Below are 21752 nucleotides of genomic sequence, written 5' to 3' on the forward strand. Positions count from 1 at the left end.
ATTTTCAAATGTATAGGATTTGCTAGATCTAACATCCATGAAACAAACGCAACGGTGCACAGTTACAACACACGTTATGGTGATGTTTTGCGTATTCCAAGTCATATGTCAACGAAATATAAAAAGTCCCCTTTGTATAATGCCATGAATCTGTATAATAAATTACCAGAGCAGATCAAACAAATTACCTCTGATAAAGTGATATATATATATATATATATATATATATATATATATATATATATATATATATATATATATATATATATATTTTAAGTTATTGACATACCATATGTACATACTGTACCTCAGTGGCAAATAAATAAATAAACACAATAAGAAACTTTTAAGAAATACTCAAGTTGCATTTATTTGAGTAGCTCACTTTTTATCCTGCTGACCATGGCTCATTTCTTTATGATTTGGGCTGATACTCCGCCCGTTCACCTCAATATTTGTTCCTTTATGTTGTTATATTAGGTGATTAAGGACGTTTTATTGTTATTATTTTTTGACAGAGCCATTTCTAATATTATAGATTGAAATTTATCATTACTGGGAATTATGAAATCCTCACAATTTATAATTTCCAAACAAAACAACTATTTGTGCAGTATACATGTTTTAAAACGGTAGAAATTTTTCAACGATGTGAACTGTCAAACGATAGTGATACGTCATCAACTGCCGAATTTGAATAACGTTTGTAATACTATTTATCTTCGATATACCGAGTGCAAATTACCCCTGATCTAAATAAGAAATATCCCTCATTGAAGGTAAACATTAACTGTTTTTGTGTTCTTTTCAACTGGCACATGAAAAATGCTGTAAATATGTACGTTGTCTGTTCAAAAAATAAGATAAATTTTTGTTTTTCTCAGAAAATATTGATTTATTCATAAATTTAATTTTGTTTCCTTCAAAGTAGTTTCCCTCGGATATAATACACTTATGCCAGCGTTTTTTCCAATTCTCATTCTGCTATTCAATTTTTTTGGTATATCCTTGAGCTCTCACCGATTCAGTTTTTATCTCCTCAATCATCACAAAATGCCGTCCTTTCTTGTGTCTCTTCAATTTTGGAAACAGAAAAAAGTCGCAGGTGGGCAAATCCGGTAAATAAGGTGGCTGAGGCTTTATTACGGAGTTGTTCTTGACCAAAAAATTACGAATAAGCAATGACGAGTCATCGATGTCATCACCATATACACCCATGATTCGACACCAGTTATGACTTTTTCGAGCAAATCTAGATCGCCGTTGACGTCATTCAACTAGTCCTGAGCGATGCTCATGCGACGGTTTTTTTTGGACAAAATACAGCAATTTTTGAACGAACTTCGCTACCACACGCTTCATGCCCAAAATTTCCGAAAAAATTGCATGGCCTGAGCCAAGCGATATGCCAACATCCTCAGCAACTTCTCTAATAATGATTCAACGATTCTCCATAACAATTTTGTCCACTTTCTCATAATTTTCATCGTTCGTTGGTTCACAGAGCGAGCGTCTTCATTCACATCTTCTCGACCTTCTGTGAAAAACTTATACCACTTTTAAACAATCTTGTGACTCCGAGTACAATCACCGTATGCCACTGTCAACGTATCAAGTGTTTTTGAGCACTTGATTCCATTTTTTTTTATTCAAAATTTGATGCAAATTCTATGATCCATTTTTTTCGATTGCAGATAATCGCCGAACACGCTAACCACTTCTAACATTTATGCCTCTCACCAACAAACTGAACATGTAAACTGATGAAACTGTGAACATATGTTCGAGACAAGTGTATTTACCTACAAAATTCCAAAAAAAAAACGAGTACGTATCCCGCGAAATGTGAACATTCACCTCATTTTTTGAATAGTCCTCGTATTTTATTGATGTTAATAATGTGCCTGTAATCTTTCGTCGCCCGAACTGTAATTGATATCTGTTGAAACCGTCATGTAGAACCCATTTTAAATGTGACAGTTCATGATTCAATTTCTTTTTACTCGCAAATGGAATATTTTCTCAAAGTCGTAGAAAAACATTTACTAACTAATTATCGAACGACTCAACAGCCATGTAACCGCAACCTTGAAATGCATTCTGTCAAGTTTACCGTTTCTCGTTGTATGGTTATCAGTTTCGTGTTCAGTTCAGACTCAGTTTCTCAGTCACTCGGCATTGCTTGTGTAGTTAAAGCAGTCAGTGGGTCAATCGTCAGTTATCATTCAGTGTTGAATCATGGCAGCCAAAATATTTATGGACATGCCTAGCGGTTCAAAAATGCCCGCTATAGGTCTAGGAACTTTTCAGGTTAGTGTCAATGTATTGGTATTAGATTGTATAGTTTTCGCCAGTATGCATCATTTGTAAAACATATTAGATAAAACTATTGTTACCTAAGAATCAAGAAAGAAATAAACTTTCTGTATGATTATTTTAATTCGTTTTTGACAAAATGACGATTATTTCAAATCGGAAAAATAGTAAAGATACAATGTATAATACTCAAAATGTTTTATGTGTGTCTATACTAACAACAATAATTATTATAGACACACCTGAAGAAGCTATTGTATAACGAAACATGTGCTGAGTTTTTGTAAAACTGTTTAGTGAAAATCTCCCAATAAATTGTTTCTCGAATACCACGGATTTCATCATGTATCATTTTATTAATTGATTGTAAACATTCTCAAATGTATATACCGGCGGCCCATATTTTTAGATAGAATACCTGTAGGCCTACGAAGTTTTTTAAAACATCGAAAAACTTTTTTCAAACTGATTTCAAGGAAATTGATGATATTTTCAAAATCTATGAAAATAATTTTGAAATTGAATCTCATCTTATGATTATACTTAATTTTTAATCATTGTTTCATCTTTCATTGTTTAATGATAATTCAATCGAAGAGTTGTATTATGTTTGTTAACATCATTCGTTGTATTTTCTGAATCAGTCTTATAGTCAAAGTAACCGATATAGTAATCTTAAAGGTGTCGGCGAAGTCAAAGGAAAAAAAACCATTACAAAAGAATTATGCCGCAACGAATTAGTGCACGTGGACTGAAGAATTGGCGGTTCGTATTGGATAATTTTTACTAACCGACTTTTATGATTGGCTGCAGAGTCATAAAATTAAATTTGAAGTCATGTTACGGTGACCAACAGAATGTAGCGATGAGTACTGCCGTTGTGTGTGTGTTATTAAAGGGGAACTGCTGGAAGGTAGAGGGCCACTATATCTTTTACTTGAACTATACGATGAAATGGGTATCAAATTTATTTTAAAAACAAATCACCACCCCTGAAAAGTTTCATTTAATTACCTCTGAAGGCCTGTTAAATTAAATAATTAGGTTCCACTTGTCTATGTAATAAAAGAAAATAACAAAAAATCCTTCGTGAAAATATTGAAAATATTTAAGCTTGTTCCTGCGAAAATTCTCATAGCAGCATTGATAACTCAAAACTACAAAATAATCGCATAACATATATGGGAGTGGTTTTGATATAATATACGTTATGTATCGTCAAGGGTTCATAAATATTGATATTTCAAAAACTAAAACTCACGATTTGATCTCCACAAACTTTGTTCACAAATTTGATCTTCACAAAGTTTGTGGAGATCAAATCGTACGGTGTAGTTTTTGAAATTACTATGGATCTTTATCGAGTAACGGCCGAATCAATCAGAAAAAATTTTTTTATTATTATTTCTCATCACAGAAGTGGCGCCGGTCGGTTCCTTTTCCAAAATCTCCTATACAACGGTAAGAGCGCCAGTTTCAAACTAGTGATCACTTTCCTCACCATGAGAAAAGTGATCATTAGGTCCGAAAATGGTGTGCCTTGGCTGGAGGCATTGAGCCAAGAATGAGAGTCTTCTGCATTTTTCCAATTGCGGATTGTAAGAGAAAAATATAGATATTTAATTCGTTCTTCCTTTTTTGGGATAATATTTGTCACACCCGAAGCTGATGATCATCGAGGAGGACTACGTATTTCTCATTATATTGTGCCTGAGGGTGGTGGATGAATCATATCACGCAATGGATTTTTTTTTTTTCCGGAGCATTAGACACTCCGGTGTCTCATCAATACCGTAATAATTTTGAAGGTAATGAAAATTTCAGTCGCTTCGCAGAAGGCCCTATATTTAAATATAGATACCTACCATCCTCTAGTCTGAAATGAGTCTGACAATATATCGGGTGTTTCATTTTAAATGTTATTTGTTTGGTGTGGCATCATTTGGTTTCGAATAATTCCGAAACACAAGAAAGACAAAATTATTAAGGCTTTCGCGGCCGAGGTTTTCAGTATCACTATTTTTATTTGAGTTTGAGGGCCGTCGATTTTTAGAAGAAATTCGAAAAATCGACGGCCTTCAAACTCGAATAAAAATAGTGACATCAGGTAGAATCAAAACTAAGACTAACTCAGACAGAATCCAACAAAACTTCGCCCATCCACCGGAACTGTTGGACTATTATCAACGCGCGTAACATCAACCAAATTAGCGTCATCAGGATATGCCGGATATCAGGATAAGCACGCGCTAATTTGACTAGCCACTTTAAGTCAAGAAATGCGTTATTGTCTGAAGATTCATAACTTATTGACAAATAATGGTTAAAATAATTGAATTCAAAAACAAACAAACAAAATTACACATATTAGCCGTCGCTACTTAGTCATATAAAACCATAAACTATAAAATAATATACATTTTCAAGTAGATACCGAATATATGTATGTTTAACAAAATAGGGCAGAAAAAGGTAACAGAAACAGATTGTATCTACTTAGCACACAATAAAACACTTTAGGAAAATAGCCAGAAATAATGTATTTCAGAAATTTCCAGTATTGATTACATGAACTGTATTGAGAGTCAGACACAAGTCAATCAATCACTCAATCATGCTTTATTGTCCAAGAAATCCTTATTGACAAAGCTAGTGAAACTTTATGAAGTCAACATTGTTGAAGGTTTCAAAAAATATTAAAATTATGATAAACAGTATACAATCATTATAGGGTTAAAAATGTACATATACGAAAACACATAAATAAAACAATATATAAACCATTACAGATATCTAAGCATATGAAATACTAAAGAGTTAAAATACATCATCGTAATATTCCTTTAAGTCATTGTAGGCTTTTTGCAGAAGTACTCCTTTAACTAATTTTCTGATTTTTTTTCAAATTTGCTATTGTCCTATAGCACATTGGAAGGTGGTTGTATATTTTCTTGTTTTCATATATCAAAGAAGATTTTGTAATTGCTGATTTTGGGATTGACAAGGGTGAATTCCGACTTCCTCTCGTGTGGAAACGTCTGTCAATATTTACTGTTGAGTTTGAGTATTTTTTGTGAATTAGGCAACGGTTTCTGAAAGGAATAAACAACGTGCAGTAAGAATTTTCTGACTGATGAAAAATAGTTTGCAGTGGTCTTGTGATTTTGCCCTACATATGTATTTGATACATATGAATTTAGTAGTTGCTAACTACAAAAGCCCCAAAAAGCAATTCCATATCTCGAGTGCGACTCTATCAAGGAAAATACATTGTTCTGGCTAAGAATTGATTTAGAAACAACTCGAACTGCATAGCAGCCAGATGCTATTTTTTGCATAAATTTGTTATATGCTCATCAAATTTTAATTTAACATCTATAAATACCCCTAAAAATGTTGTGTGAGTTTTGTTACCTATAGCGTGATTTTCTATAAGTAAGTCGTCAAAATCAAGTTTGAAGCAAACTATGTTTGTTTTATTTGTGTTGAAATATAAGGAGTTTGAATCGCACCACTGTTTAACTCTATAGAGATCCAGAGTTATGATGTCTCTGAGAGTATCTTCATTTGTCTCATGAAAAAGGATCGTAGTGTCATCTGTCCCTTCAATTTCAATGGTTACCAGATCATTCAGATAAAGCAGAAAAAGGATAGGACCCAGATCCGAACCTTGTGGTATATCTGATATATTATTCTCAATAAGCGATTTATTTCCTTGAAGTTTTACTAACTGATTCCTGCCTGTTGGATAACTGTAAAGCACTGAAGTTTTAATAATAGTGTTTCATGGTTCACGCAGTCGAACGCTTTTGAGAAATCACAGAATACTGCCCCTATAGATTCGTTATCATTTAAACCAATATATATTCTTCCAGAAAAGAGAAGATTGCATCGCCTGTGTTTTTATGGCTTTGGAATCCATATTGAGATTCGCATAGTATGTTATGATTACTTAAGAAGTTAAGCAGTCTCTTTTTAACCAGTTTTTCAATTATTTTTGAGATTGTCGGAAGCAATGATATAGACCGGAAGTTTGATGGATCATTCATTTCACCATATTTATGAAGCGAAATGACTATTGCTATAGTTTCAGACATGTAGGAAATCTGCCAGAATGAAATTATTTATTAATGGCCTCAACAAGAATATTTAAAGCGTACTCTGGGAGATTTTCTAAAATTTCAGGTTCAAGTAAGTTTAAAGAAAAAGTTTGGGTCTTATGAAATAAACTGCAAGAAAAAAGTATATTGTTAAACGAAGTATCGAGACTCGTTACAAGTAAAACGCAACACACTTTCCATTTTATAGACCAGAAACATCCAGTGTGGTTCAAGACACTTTGGAAAAGGATCATATGAGATTGAAAGATCTTTGCTTGAAATTATTCAGAATGTCAAGTGAATTTGGAGAATTTGAAACAAATTAAATTGTGGCAGATTACATACAAACATCGACAAAGGTTCCATTTCTAATAGTACATTGATCATCAGTCTTTTATAAACCAGTGCATTACCTCTTAATTAATCCTGAAAGTAGAACTAAAAGTGAAAGTAAAATTTTGTTACATAAAAAATAGGCTAAGTCACTAATTAGGAATTAGTTCAAGATGTCAACTTGGTAGGTGAAACATGCTTCAGGAAGAGTGTTACAGTTCCGCTGTTTGGGATCGCAATCAGAATCATTTTACAATAGTAAAGATGTACTGTTCGATATTTTTTAATGTTTACCTCAAGAGAGTAACAACTGCAACCTTGTATACAACAAATAACATACTAACGTATTCCAAAAACACTTTATTGTGAGATTTTCACTTCACTTTCAACTGAAAGACACGCCAGATGAAGCCATTGTATGGCGAAACACGTGTTGCGTTTTTGTAAAACAATTTAGTGAAAATCTCACAATAAAGTGTTTTTGGAATACGTTAGTTATGGATTTTCATCAAGTATCGGCCGATTCCATCATATAAATAACATACTAACACTTAATATTATATCGTTGATATTTTGAAGGGTTCTTCTCGAGTATAGCAGGTAACAAAATTTCTGAACAATCCCACACAGGCACACACTTGTGCACACATTGAGCGTAGGTTCTTAACTACCTTTCCCTCAGTAAAAGTTATTCTCAATTTAGAAGACACCCTCTCATGACTGATGACTTCTTATCTTATAAACGAGTATTTAGAAAAATGAATTCTTAGGAATATTTTCCAAACATTAACCGTTATATGTAACCAGCGTGTAAGACAATTCTAGAAATTGTTTTTAAAACACATCGATTGAAACTCATATTCCACATAATAATTTTCAACGTTCAATATTCGTATAATGCTTGTTTTTGATACCGACGAAGAATAATCAGAGTGTCAGTAATACCTATATGTAAAAGAAATTCTCACCTAAAATGAATATACCCTAAAATACAATCTAGATTCGAAGATTAGAGGTACTCGTCCAAGGAATAAATGTTAAAATTAATAATGTTGTAGTGCGAATTGATTAATTTCGTCGAAACTACAGCAATAAATTTCAATACAAGCTACTGGAAGTAATACTGATTCGGTATCGCAATTGATAATGGACTCAAAGAAATGAATAATGTTGAACTTGAATTCAGAATACTAGGAAAAGTTTGCATTAATATGTATACGAAAAATGAGATGTCTTAATATTCAATGAAGACAGTTTCTAAAGGAATAAAATAAAAATCAAAATTAATTAGTAACATGAACAAAATCAATACTTAAATCTCACATTTGGTAACTAAGAAAAGAGTACAGTAAGATACCGAAAAATAAGCATTCCGAAATTGGTGGAAAATTACAGCTTCTGTTCTTACTTCTGTTACTATATATAACATAACAGAATCACAAATGTGATTCTGTTATGTTATATATAGTATTCCATGTTCTTCTTGTAATTCAATTTACATTGGTGAGACCAGTCGTAATCTATCTGGGAGAATCACTTCACATAAAAGTGACTGCAGACTAAACAAACGTTCCTGTGGACTAGCTGAACATGTTATCTCTTCAGATCATGTTATGGATTATCAAAATACTAAAATTTTAACAGTTGAAAATAATAAATTCAAAAGGCTTTTTTTAGAAATGGTTCACATAAGTAAACATAATAATAATTTAAACAAAAAATCAGAAATACAAAATTTAAGTCAAATTTACAATTATATTTTAACTTTTGATAAATGAAATTGAACAAATAATTTCAAATCATATCAAATCCCCGTTATCAACTAGTTCGAGGTTTTGCCAATCTTGTATTGGTGTTCCTGAATCGGTATATATAAAATTCAGAATCTCCATCTTCTACCTTTCAGTACTCACTTTATATCCAATTTCATTCATTTCAGTCAGTAGAAACTGAATTGGAAAATGCGTTGAATGCAGCTTTGGAAGCTGGTTACCGTCATATTGACACCGCTTTTGTGTATGAAAATGAGGTTGTCATTGGCCGAGTGCTAAAACAATGGATATCATCTGGGAAGGTGAAGAGAGAAGAACTTTTCATAACGACCAAACTGCCTATTTGTGGTGTTCACGAAGACAGAGTAGAGCTGTTCATCAAGAAATCATTGGAGAACCTACAACTGGATTATATCGATCTATATCTTATACACTTCCCAATCGGTACTAATTATGTAGAAGGACATTCTGTAACACCTCCGGATCAGGTCAAATTAGAGAAATCTGATCATCTTGCAATTTGGAAGGTATGTACAAAATATATCATTGACAATTGATGAGGATTGAATTATTGTGACGTAGTTCTATATTGAATAATTTTTTCAAATATTCAAATACTAAAAATGATTCTAAAATAAGGATGCTTAAAAAATATCGTTTGAAATCTAAAGAGAAAATATTTGTTTGTTTGTGATGGGTGAAGGTAAAAACTAGTTTTCATTTTTGAAATGTTTATTATCTTCGAGTAAAATGGGCTGTATTTAATTTTAGAAAAATAAGAGATCCTAATGGAAAATGCAATTAAGTGGCGTCGAGGTGTCTCTCAAATGCTATACCACCGCCCGGCTCCGTGCGAGGTTGGCCCTTGTTGTTTGTTTTTTTTTAACTGACCTTAGCAATGAGTTTTTCTAATAATTATCCCCTCAATTTTTCCCCAAGTAAATCAAATTTTTCAGCAACCTAACGACCGCCCTGGTTTAGCAGGGGTAGAATTTAAAATTGTTAAAATTGTTATTTTTTAGCATATAACTGTTACTACTTCATTTGTTCTACATTTTATCTTTATACAATAGTTTTTTCTCGCGACTTTACGATTATAACTAATTCAGCCGTGCAATTCCCGATCTCGTGGAGATATTGGAAACAGTATCTTATGTAACTTCGAGATAATGTAGCTGACCCCCCAGCTTTGCGCGGGTAGATAGATAGAAAGATAAATCAATACTTAATTTGGACAAATAAATCAAAACACCTCCTCACACTTAAATTTTTATAGCGACCATTTTCACTGGTGGCTATGTAGTTGGACAGGTAAGATAAGTTTGTTTTACCAAAGGAATGTTGGATTTATGGAAACATGAGTTATTAAAATACGTATTTTCAATTCACACTGTCAAAGTTTGAATAATACGTAGTTACTACAAAGCCAAACTTGGGATTTAGTTGGAATTAACCTAGGAAAAGAACGTTTTACTTACTCATGACCCATTGTACATTGGCATATCGTAGGTTAAAGCACACGAAAATCTATTCATTTTGTTTGCTTTGTTAAATAGTACCTATATGGTGGACCAATACCTAATAGTATACTACATAGCTTGTTGAAATAGTATTTTATTAGATTTACTTGACTGTTAGATAAGACAATATTGTTAAATTGTTTTAAGACAATGAAAACACAGGTGTACCTAGCAGAGGTACACCTCGGGTATGGTATAAATAAGGACAATATTGTGTGTATATTTAGTTTATTATTCCTCTTGAAGATGACTACTTCGTGAAAGAAACACGTGTTGTGTTAAAAATAACGGTTTGGTGTTGGGATTAAACTCCAACTTCATTGTCTTGAAAGTCTTCTGAAAATTTTATCATGAACAATTATCCTACGTATTGTCTCCTTTAATAATGTTCACAATTCCATTTTTGAGTTTTTTCTCAAATTTGATGATTTATAATTTTGATACACATTTTTAATTTCTGGATAACATATTGATTTTGATAACCTATTGTTGTGAAATAATAAATAAGTTATTCTCAAGGTATGAACAATAATCATATTATTTACATAATATAAAATGCAGTGTTTGATACGACAACATACCTTTCACCTGATCAAAGTCACTTTGTGATATTTCAGGTATTTTAAAAAGGTGAACTCCTCTCAGTACAAACCTTCGTAATGATCATCCTATTTTCATTTTTTCTATCCGCGTAATGTTGTTTATATATAAATGTAACTTTCCAATATTAGTGGTCGCAATTCAATACTTTCAACAGTATATTTATGAATTTTTTTTTCATATCACGGACAGATAATATGAAGGTTTTTCAATACAGGAAAGTTCTGAGAATAATGCGTTTGCAAAACTTAGAAAGATTTATAAACCAATATATGCGTTGAAGACACTTTTATTCACAATTGCCCCTGAAAATGTTGAAGAAATTCATAAAGCGAATGAAAGGAATATTCAATAAGATATTTCTTCATGGCATAGACATGATAATTTGGACTAGCCGTGACGTCATTCACATATATTCCCTTGCGGATCATACAACGTCTTGCCCACTACGTCACAACACCATCTGACAAATCAAATCCCAAAATTTCCACAATGGAAATATGCAACACTTAAAACATCATGACCTTGTACCTGACGTTAAGTGTATGAGTTACGTAAATGCCAAGATGTGAATCTCTTCATCTGTTTTTCTCTTGTTGAAATCAATGTTCTCTCTTCAATGACCAGTCCATTTTACGACGTCACTGCTCCAGGAATGTTTTGAATTAATGATTATTCCCTGAGTTCAGGAGAATCAATTTGTCTTCGCAACCAGTTTGAATTTTTCTGCTGCTCTAAAGTTGATAGTAAATTTGTGGAGTATCTTACTTCACTAAATTTTACTTTATGTTTCTATTTTCTAACAGTGAATGATACATGAACACACGAATTGAAATGGCTCATGAAATTTTCTAAAATTAAATCGAAACTGTTAGTCCGGGAATAACTGATGAAATTATGTCTATTGAATGAAGTTTTGAATTCACACAATTGTAATTGATTTTGTGTTTTATAATCTGATTTTTCAATGATTTTAATGGACGAAACATATTCTGAATTTTGACCAAAATGGTCAGCAATACTGAACCTTACTTGATTTAGGTTTGTTACTACATAATCGAGACTTTTCTTGCATTGATCAGTTCTTAGAACGAATCCACAAATCCTAACATTTTGTAGGAATTTTCTATTTTTGATATGCTGTATGTTTTAAGGACTATTCATTGAATGTTATCGTTAGTCAAAAACAAAATTTTTAATGTTTGAATCATATTTACAGAGCCATCAATATTTCATCACTCGAAAAAAAATATATCAAGTGGTCCTCCACTAATGAAAGGTGGAGGACCATAACTATAGGCTCATTTCAGCAGCTTCGGAAAGAACGATTTCTTTCCTCAAAACATCATAATCTTTATTTCATCCACAAAATTCATACACAAATGTAAACAATAGAAATTACTTACATCCTGCAAGAAATAGTCAGCTACATAAAAAAGTAATACAAAAGACAAATGTAAAGTTTTATCGTAACACATTAAAATGTATAGAATGTATAAAGTAAATAAAATGTATACCACAGCCATTATATAAATATGTGATCATCTTAGAATTTAAGGAATTCATCCACCTTGTAGAACATATTGCTGTAGAGAAACGAATGCAAATCAAATTTAAACCTCATTTTACTAGTATTCGTATCAATAAAAGTTTTTATTTTATTGAAACATATTATGCCAATATAATTTGGTGAGTTTTTGCATATCCACCTCTTCCTTCAAAGCATGCCTTCATCCACAAAAGAGCTCATAGTCGCCTCTCCAAAATCTCAAGATCTTCTCCACAAAATGAAAACAGCTGTGGTCATTAACTCATTTTTCAGAAAACCTTGCTGGAAATCTTTGAATAGATTGTAGAGAGTAAAATATTTGTATAATTAGTTCTGAAACGCTTTCAAAAAATTTGGAAAATGACGATGACGAAGATCTATAATTTGAAAGGATATCTATATCTTCTTTTTAGTGAAGATGTATAACAACTATAGGTATAGTTTTTGGTAACCTGAAACAGCATCTGTATATCTGTACTGTACTTCAGAATGTTTGTTTCAATTTTTAGTCTGAAGTGATTATTATTCATTGCATTTTCAATTTCAGAAAATGGAAGAGCAAGTCGAAGCCGGTAGAGCCAAAAATATCGGGGTTTCCAATTTCAATGAGAACCAAATAAAGAAGATAATAGATTCTGCCAAAATCAAACCAGCTTGCTTACAAATTGAATTACACCTTTCTTTGCAGCAGAAGGAACTCGTTGATTTTTGTCATCGAAACGGATTGGTTGTTGTTGCATATTCTCCTTTGGGATCACCAGGCTTCAATACATTTTTAGAGAGTCTTGGTCAGGAGTAAGTTGATTTTGAAAAAAATAATAACCCTTCAGGTATAGTTGAGTTAGCAAATTATTTTTCATCAACAGAACTTTAGCCATGTCAACATTCCATGAGACTTAACAATTCACATCATATTATTTCCAGTCACTCCATACAATGATTAATATTTTAAATTTAAGTTTGTTAAAGCAAGAGTTACTCAATTACTCGAAGAAGTAATAGGTATAAAACTGAACAGCTCGGATACCAACATACCTTCAATGATTAGCGTTTACTTTAAGTACCTGTTTCTCAGTATCCATTAGCCATTTTAAAAAAGAAATGATCATAACTTTCCAAGCACTCATTCAAACAAACTTCATTTGTTCATTAAAGTAAAAAATGATACTATAAAAAGTAAATACTCGACCGTACACTTTGAACTTTCCCTTTCGATGAACTTTCAATTTTATTTCTATGAGAATATTGCAATGAGTTTCACATTGATTATGTACCTTCCTGTGTTATGGTTTATGAAAAAAACAAACGATTGTTTTGTAGATTATATCTATCTGGCAACATCGTGAGAATGTGATTTTCAAACATTGCTCTATGTTTCATTTTTATGAGTTCGAAGGATTTCACACGAACAAATGATAGAGGAGGATGATGATGGAGAAAAATGCATTTGTTGAAAATCTTTTACAATGTGCATAGTCATATGCAGTTAAACGCGTACAGTTACAGTTGAAAGTATAAAAATCACAATTGTGCCATTTCTAATGAATCAGCGTTCACTTTTGTACAGATTATGGTTTTTACAATCCAGGTAAAATAAGTTGAGTACAGTCGTTAAATATGGAATAAATTTGGTAACGTGGAATTTTTGTAGTATTTTAATGCTAGGGAAAAAGGTTTTGGCTGTCTACTTCTTCATCTTTATACAAAAAATCTAAAGCGCTCGATTGCATAATTGCTCAATTCAAGAAATAAATAAAAGTTTCATCAAACTAGTTTATCCAACATTTAAACATCATATATGTATATACAAGGTTCTCTGGAAAATATGGTATTCTCTCTCACAGAACTACTTTCTCATCGATGAAATGATACAACTCCTCAATGGATTCCATCATAACTCTTCCCAAAATACTTTCTAAAATCTGATAACAACTGATGAGGTCTAAGGCAGATTGAAACAGCGTTGTCTGTTGTTTATGAGGAATACTTTGTTTATGGGCTTGAGTTTCAACTACTTGCCTTGCATTAAAAGCTGCAGAGAAGAATATAAGACAAATTGCATTCGGCAATCGATGTCGCAACTTGGCTTTTCAACTGATCGCCTTGGGCAGCTTCATTCAATCTTTGATATAGATCGAGTCTTCTGTCGATCTCATAGATGGCGTTTTCAATATCGAAGTTGCGCATGCCAACTCGAATTAATATTATATTTAATTTGAAATACAGATTCCAGTAAGGTCTTTTTGTAAATTTGTCATTTCCTCTTGATCTAGCTGTGCAAATATGAAAATCAAGGTGGCAACCCCTAAATGTCTTAATGATCACGTTTAGTCCCGAATCGCTTCATATATTCGTCTTGACAAATGTTTTTTTGTTTTAATATTGACATTTTTTTCAGAGCCATTCCTTTACCAAATTTGCTGCAGAATCCAGATGTGAAGAGAATCGCTGAAAAACATAGGAAGGCAAGTGGACAGGTGATGCTGAGATTCTTGATCCAAAAAAATATCGTACCAATACCAAAAAGTGTCACTGCTTCTAGAATCAAGGAAAATATTGATGTTTTTGATTTCTCCCTCGATTCAGAAGATATGAAAGTACTGGAAAGTCTCGACGTTGGCGAAAGAGCAAGAATATTTGATTTCAACTTCTTTCCATTGTAAGTTAATATCTAATCGAATAGATTCTATAAAAATATTTTCATCCCGGTAAAAGCTTTGGCCTAAAATTTTATGCAGAATCTACTAACACTGCTGAATCAAATCGATATTTTTTTCAGGTTGAAGGAGCATCCTGAATGGCCATTCAAAAAATAAACTCCACCAAACCATGTACCTGAACTGAGGGTTAGGTATTGTTTCGAAATCATCATTCGTCCATTACAAGTAAACAGTAGATATTAATCTCCTGCAAATAGAACTGATCTATATTTCAAGTAACTCTTTTGTAGATACGTTACATTCACATAAATAAATATATGAAGTATTGAAATGATTGTTCAATATCTTAGACAACTTACAATTATTTTCACCGGAAATTTTTTATAGATTGGAAGGATGCTTTTCTATAACAACGTTTTTGACGTTTCCAAAATCGATAACAAACGTAATTAAATTTTCGCTAAGGAATACCTAACTTTTGAGCCCCTTCAATTATTTACCTATTATATCATAGAAGACAAAATATTCGTTCACAGGGTGTTATTCCCAATATTCTGACAATAAACATTAAACTATTTATCAAGGAATGGTGTATACAGTATTCAACAAGCCTTTCAAAATCATTCTCGTTTACAAACACTCTGGTACTCGAAAGTAATTTCTCGAATTGAACAGAAACTACTTCTTCTTGGAGAATCCCTCTATACCTACTGATCATTGATTTGAATGAGTTACGATGAATTCAGGCATTCTCAAACATCTCATAGTTTTGATTAGTAGTCAATAAGCCCACAAAACGAAGTTTAGTTTTTTTTTTTAAGGTGGTTGACAATGTTTCGTGATGTATTTCATCAGTTTGGACTTCAATTGTCTAATATAATATAAATTGATTTGAAATCCCTGAGCAAAATTGAAAAGATTAACTGAAAATAACAATTTTATCAAACAACAAACTGAAATTACAAAGAAATAACATACAAGCAACAACCAATAAAATAAAAAATTGAAATAGTAATAAAAGCTGAAAAAATATTAACGAAAAATTAAAATTAAAAGATTCCAAACCAAGTTACGTCACAACGTTTCGATTGTTAGTATCCACAATGGTGGATACTAACATGAGGTTCTCTCACAAGAATTGGAATTGCCACTTTTACAGCGACTGGCACGGCTATATACCTTCAGTGGGTAAGGAACCGGTACTGATACTGCATGGTTCCTGTAGTAAAAAAATAATTGTTATGGTCATGGAATAGTTTTTTCATTTCCTGAGTAAAGTATACATTCACAAAGACTGGTTTTTTTCACCCCCAGCGGAACCGGTCTCGTCACTTCAACAGGATACGGCCTGGGTACTTCGACAGAAACGCCTACTTCAACAGGTACCGCATGATGCACTTTGACGGCATATGGTTTTGGAACTTCAACTGGAACATTTACTGGAACTGGTACAGGGGTTTGGGTACTTTAACAGGGTATGGATGGTTCATTGGTATGTGTCGGTTCACTACCATGGTGTGGAGTATACCGGTTCTGGTACTGCTGGTGCATGGTTGTAGTACTGACCTCATGGGTGTGAATGACTAGAAATTTGAAAGTCAATGAATTTTAATTGAATAGATACCATGAAAGCTTATTCATCTACTACAAAATTACTGTTTACCTTGAGAATTGGGAACGTATCCTTGAGAGTCCCACAATATATTCCGTTTCGGCTTTGATTCATCATTGATATTATTTTTACTATCCGCAACTCCATATACCGGTTATATGGCGATGACAGAACTGAAATTGAAATGAATATTTGCTTTCTACCATTTATTCGCTAGTGAAATTTCATAAAAATGTGTGAAAAGTTTTGATAGTAGTTGAATTTTTATCATAGCTGAATGCAAAATGCAAAACTCCAGTTTTTAGTCTGAAAATTGTCTTATCATTATCATGGATAGTGTCACTAAATATCTTGATGATGGGAAGTTTCCCAACAGATGGATAATAAGTATAGGTCCAGTTAGATGCAGCACCACTTTCCCATGGAATTCTTCATTGTTAAAGTTACGGCGGTTCAGTTGAAATGCTGCAACACTCGTTTGGGAATTTTATTCGAGGCATGTTTGCATTAGTCGTATCGGAACTCTGTATTAAGATGTCTTCTATATTCACGAAATCATCGTTCAACTCTAACTAGTTAGAACCGACAAACGCAGAGTCGCTAGACATTAAAACAGAACGATTGAATATTCATCTGGGACGTTACTGCAAAATGCACTGAGGTTGTTGAAGTCAATTGTTAGGTCTACATTAACCCGATAATTCCAAGTGTGACAAAGTATTATGCAATGTATGGATAGGTTTATATTAAACTGTCAAAAATTCTAATTACAATATTCTTGGTGCACAGAATTTTTTCTCAAACTGGTATTCTGTTTCATTTGATTGTTCATTGAAATTGTAGAATACACTAGGTATATTAAAAAATCAAATTATTTAAAACACTCTTGAGTTTTTTTGATACTTTCAGTGAATCATTCAATTTTCAATAACAATTATACGAATTCACTGCTTTCAACCTGTTCATGACCCGTGAAAATTCTATTGCGCATGCGAAAAATCTCGTTGTAATAATTCGCGATGCAAGAGAATTTCACTTCCATGAAAAAACACCATTATTACTGATCTATGCCTGATATGTGTTCATCACATAACTAATAATTATATCGAGCTAGAAAGCCTTTAGAAAACGGTGAATGGAGAATTCGTGTGATCGCTGCAACTCTGTAAGTGATACATTAACAGTGGAGGTACATAAATCAATTTACGTATCAATTAAAAACCCTTTCTCTTTCCTCTTCTCCTCGTATTAGCACATTACATTGTTTTATTCTAATCTCAAGGGTTCATTCTGTTTTTCCTCTCAACTTTCCATTCCCTGTACTAATTAGTACATGTCTTTTGTTGACAGCTTGTCGAGCCCTGCAGTGGGGAGTTATAGAATACCCCACCCACGAGTCTCCACCATTAGTGGTTAAGATTCGTTCTAAGTGGCACCTCCTCAAAAGGCGTATATATCGAAAGTATAAATGACAAACGAAATCTTCGAGATACTGGACGTCCATTATCCAGCTACCCTTGGAACCTTTTATTGACCATGGAATCCAACCCTGAGTCAACCGAGGACTTGGTCGTCAAATATATGACCCCAACTGTAACAATGGATCAAGAGCAGGAGCTACTCAGTTCTTCAACTCTTTATTATATCAAGAAACCTAGAAGGGCAGCTGGTGCAGACAGGAAGCGACTTATATCGCCTCCTCTTTAGTGGCAGACGAAGAATCTGTATCAGGAGAGGAAAGGAACTCCCTTCGGCAAAATCAGCAAACGCTTATTCTCACACGATGAATCATCTGAATTGGAGGCGCAAAAGCTCCACATAGCTGAATCTAATGTCTTGTCAGGTATAGCAGATTTACAAATACACTGCGGGCATAGAAGTGGAAATCTTGTACCTTGAAAATCTAATAACCTCAAAGTCGATCATAAGGTAACTGGAATCTCTTCGGTATGTCATCTGGAACCATTGAGAAGATGATTCACGTTTCCGGAGATGCACATTCCGGCCTGGATAGTTAGAGGTTATCTGACTGAAATGGGAGAGTGTTACCTTACTGGTAGGTACAGTTAAAAGTACCCTGCAGCCATAGGGTGACATCTCCCAGAAATGTGTCACAGGAGACCAATATCCCAAGTCACACATTTGTTTTGCCTACCTACCTGACTCAAGGTCCTCAAACCTTGGAGGAAATTCAGGTCCTGGTAGCAGAGTTTTTAGCCCTTGTCAGAGCCCCAAGCTTGCCAGCGGGCCTGAAATACACTTCACAGCGTATTTTTAATTTTATTTAACTATATTTATTTTTTACTTTTTAGTTTCATATGCTATCAAAGCGTGTTTTTTAGTTTTTCAAACTATATTTATGAAATATTTAAGTAGGTAACTGAATTGAAATCCATATTCTGTTTTGCTTTCAAATAATCGAATTAGATTTCAAAATGTATCTTTCGTTTCGTTCAAAACTTTTTCTGTACTAAATCGCGGATAATTGAAAATATTTTAACATCTAAATATTTCATCTGTAGTACAAAATTTCGCTAACACATACTTCTTGAAATCCATTTTTTATTTTGATTTTCTTCAAGGAGGTTACTTTCAGTGCCATCTGCCCGCGAATAGATCAAGCAATAATGTGGATAGTCACGTACAACGCCATCTGCCCGCGAATAGATAAAGCAATAATGGCGACAGTCACGTACAGCTGCCCGCGAATAAATCAAGAAATATCAAGGAGGTTACATACAGCGCCATCTGCCCGCCAATAGATCAAGCAATAATGTCGAAAATTCTGTAAATACAGATCCCGAACTTGAGAGTTATGGATTGAAAGGAAACTTGTACACGTTTTTTCTCTGCAATCTCTGCACATCGATGTAACGTCTCCATGTAGAATTTGTTCTTCAGTAAAAGACTCCAAGAAGTTATAAACTCACTAGATCAGAATTGATTGGACGTTACCGATGATTGTCCACAGTATGCACATTTCAAGATAGATTTTAGAAGACCGACGAAACCGTCCACAATATTGGAGTTGTTTACCTTGCGATTTTTTGCTTTCCAGTAATTCAACTTTAATGTCCGGCAAGATTGGTTCAGGATTCTCAGTGATTCTATTTATGTCTTGGTGTAAACCTTCCAAAAGAAATCGGAGGAACTCCTGGGCGTCTTGCTGCGCGTATTCGATGAATAAAGGGGCAAATGTTTGGATCTGGCTCTTTGAGGAAAAGGTGTTTACCACTCTATCCGATAAACATTCTGACCAAAGTTCTTTGATCATTTCTGCAAGAACTTTGATGAGAATACCAAACCTGCTAGAAACACTTTTGTTGATAGGTATGTTTCACATTGGCACGATTTTCAAATAATTTTTTATCAAACATCTAGCTTCTGATGAACAATTGATTGCACTGTTCATAAAACACATATCACCAATATTTTTTAACCCAACATAAGTTCTAAACGAATTTCTTCTTCGATGCTTCCTAATCTGTAAATGCTTCATTCCTTTTCTGTTGACTTACACGTTGTTAGGCCTTGAGAACATCTTGAAATGGTTAATTTGTTTACTCCCGTTTTGGTGACTCATAGGAAATTTTGTTTCAATTAATGGGTTCAGATATATTTTATCTAATTTTTGAGTAGACAGAAGAATACCCAACACCGATATGGCATTACCTCTTTAAATGGCGATACTAACTCTGAAATAAAAATGATTAGGCTCTGTAGTCATCGGAGGATTTTGGCATTATTTTACCAAGATCCAAGAGCACCTAAAGGTTTCAATTACAACAGGAAAAAACTGTAAGAACTCAACAAAACTGAGTATTTCCAAAATTTTTATTTATAGTAGCTGCATCACTAGAATTAGATGTTGCAGCAAGATGTGAAGTTGCAACTGTGCCTACGTAAGTGAAGTTCCAAAACAGAGGTTTTCCAGATTTTCAAGGAATAGACTCATCACGACTGTATCACAGACACCAAGGGGTTCAATAACTGAAGAAGCCGATGCAATGGCTAGAGCTCTTTTCATAAGATCACTAATGGAATGATGTCTTAAAAATCTGCAAGAACTAAATTTACAGTTCAGGACATGGTAACCATAATAATTATAGTTTTTATTGACTGAATTACTAATTATATAAATACATATTCGTAATATTATGACATGTATATAAAATAACGAAACTTGATTGAAAATAGTCTCATATACTACTTCTATCTCTTTCTAATGACTTGGATGTATAGGAATTTGAAAAATCCCAAAACTGTAGATCAAGTGATTTCATCTTGAGGTGTGTTTTGTTCACACTAATCTCATTCCAGATATGTCATTTCCGCCAAAAGTTTTAATGTAGGTTAATAGACTGACACCTATCGGAAAACAACTACTCCCCTGGCTAATACTACAGGGCGTTGGATTAAATCCTTTTGCCTCATCAGTCTACCAACGGTAAAAACATGTTGTGTGACATAATTTAATCATGTATGGCTTACAATATTACAAAGTAGTATTTTAAAATTACAGATGGTTGATATTTATTCATCAAACTCAAACAACTGTTCATGCAGCTGCAGTTTCGTAAGAAGGTATCATCTTTCCCTCCAACCGATTTCTTGGAGTCTTTGAAGTCCACTAGATATTCGTTAGGACAACAAGAGGATTGTTCCGAATTCTTGGGGTTCTTGTTGAATACTCTTCGTGAGCAAAACAATAGCAAAATCAATACTCCCAGCCGCTCTGGACTGAATGATTCCGTACAACCCATCTCGTCTTGTGTTTGTAAATCTTTTGCTGGAAAAATCCTCACTTGTTCACTTTGTGGTAAATGTTCAAGAAGTACTGAAAACTTATGTGAATTTCTGGAACTTCATCTAGCTTTTCCTAATACGACTAATTACCAGTCCGTGCAAAGCTTATTGTTAAATCATCTGAAAATGGAATTTTTAACAGGTGATGATCGACTGTATTGTCAAACATGCGCCAAACTAACTGACTGTTATAAGGAAACAAGTATAGCTGAGGCACCAGTCAATCTAATAATAACACTGATGATTTTCAAACAAGACTCAACCTCTAACGGAAGCAAGAAACTCTTTGGAAGGTTCGAAATAGATGAACATTTCAACCTAGCAGACCACTGTTATAATATTCATGCAGTCATTGTTCACTGTGGTTCTGGCGTTGAATTTGGTCATTATTACGCCTTGGTCAAAGAAGAAACGGACTGGTTTAAGCTTGACGATAGTCGTGTCACGAAGTGTTCTGGCGAAGCATTGAATTTATTGGAGCCTC

At 33.5% G+C, this 21752-nt stretch overlaps 1 protein-coding gene across 1 annotated transcript; it reads left to right on the forward strand.

The window, feature by feature from the left end:
- The first annotated feature begins 2061 nt into the window (after window positions 1-2061).
- Window positions 2062-15181, forward strand: LOC111507670 (aldo-keto reductase family 1 member B7). The gene is made up of 5 exons (XM_023163017.2): window positions 2062-2310; window positions 8689-9048; window positions 12738-12985; window positions 14589-14849; window positions 14970-15181. The coding sequence occupies exons 1-5, from the start codon at window positions 2239-2241 to the stop codon at window positions 15004-15006; spliced, it is 978 nt and encodes a 325-aa protein (XP_023018785.2). The 5' UTR covers window positions 2062-2238; the 3' UTR covers window positions 15007-15181.
- Window positions 15182-21752: the final 6571 nt, after the last annotated feature.

This window comes from Leptinotarsa decemlineata, unplaced genomic scaffold, assembly GCF_025532065.1.
Source record: "Leptinotarsa decemlineata unplaced genomic scaffold, Ldec_3_MD MMD2_tig00000008_RagTag_RagTag, whole genome shotgun sequence".
Taxonomy (NCBI): Eukaryota; Metazoa; Arthropoda; class Insecta; order Coleoptera; family Chrysomelidae; genus Leptinotarsa; species Leptinotarsa decemlineata.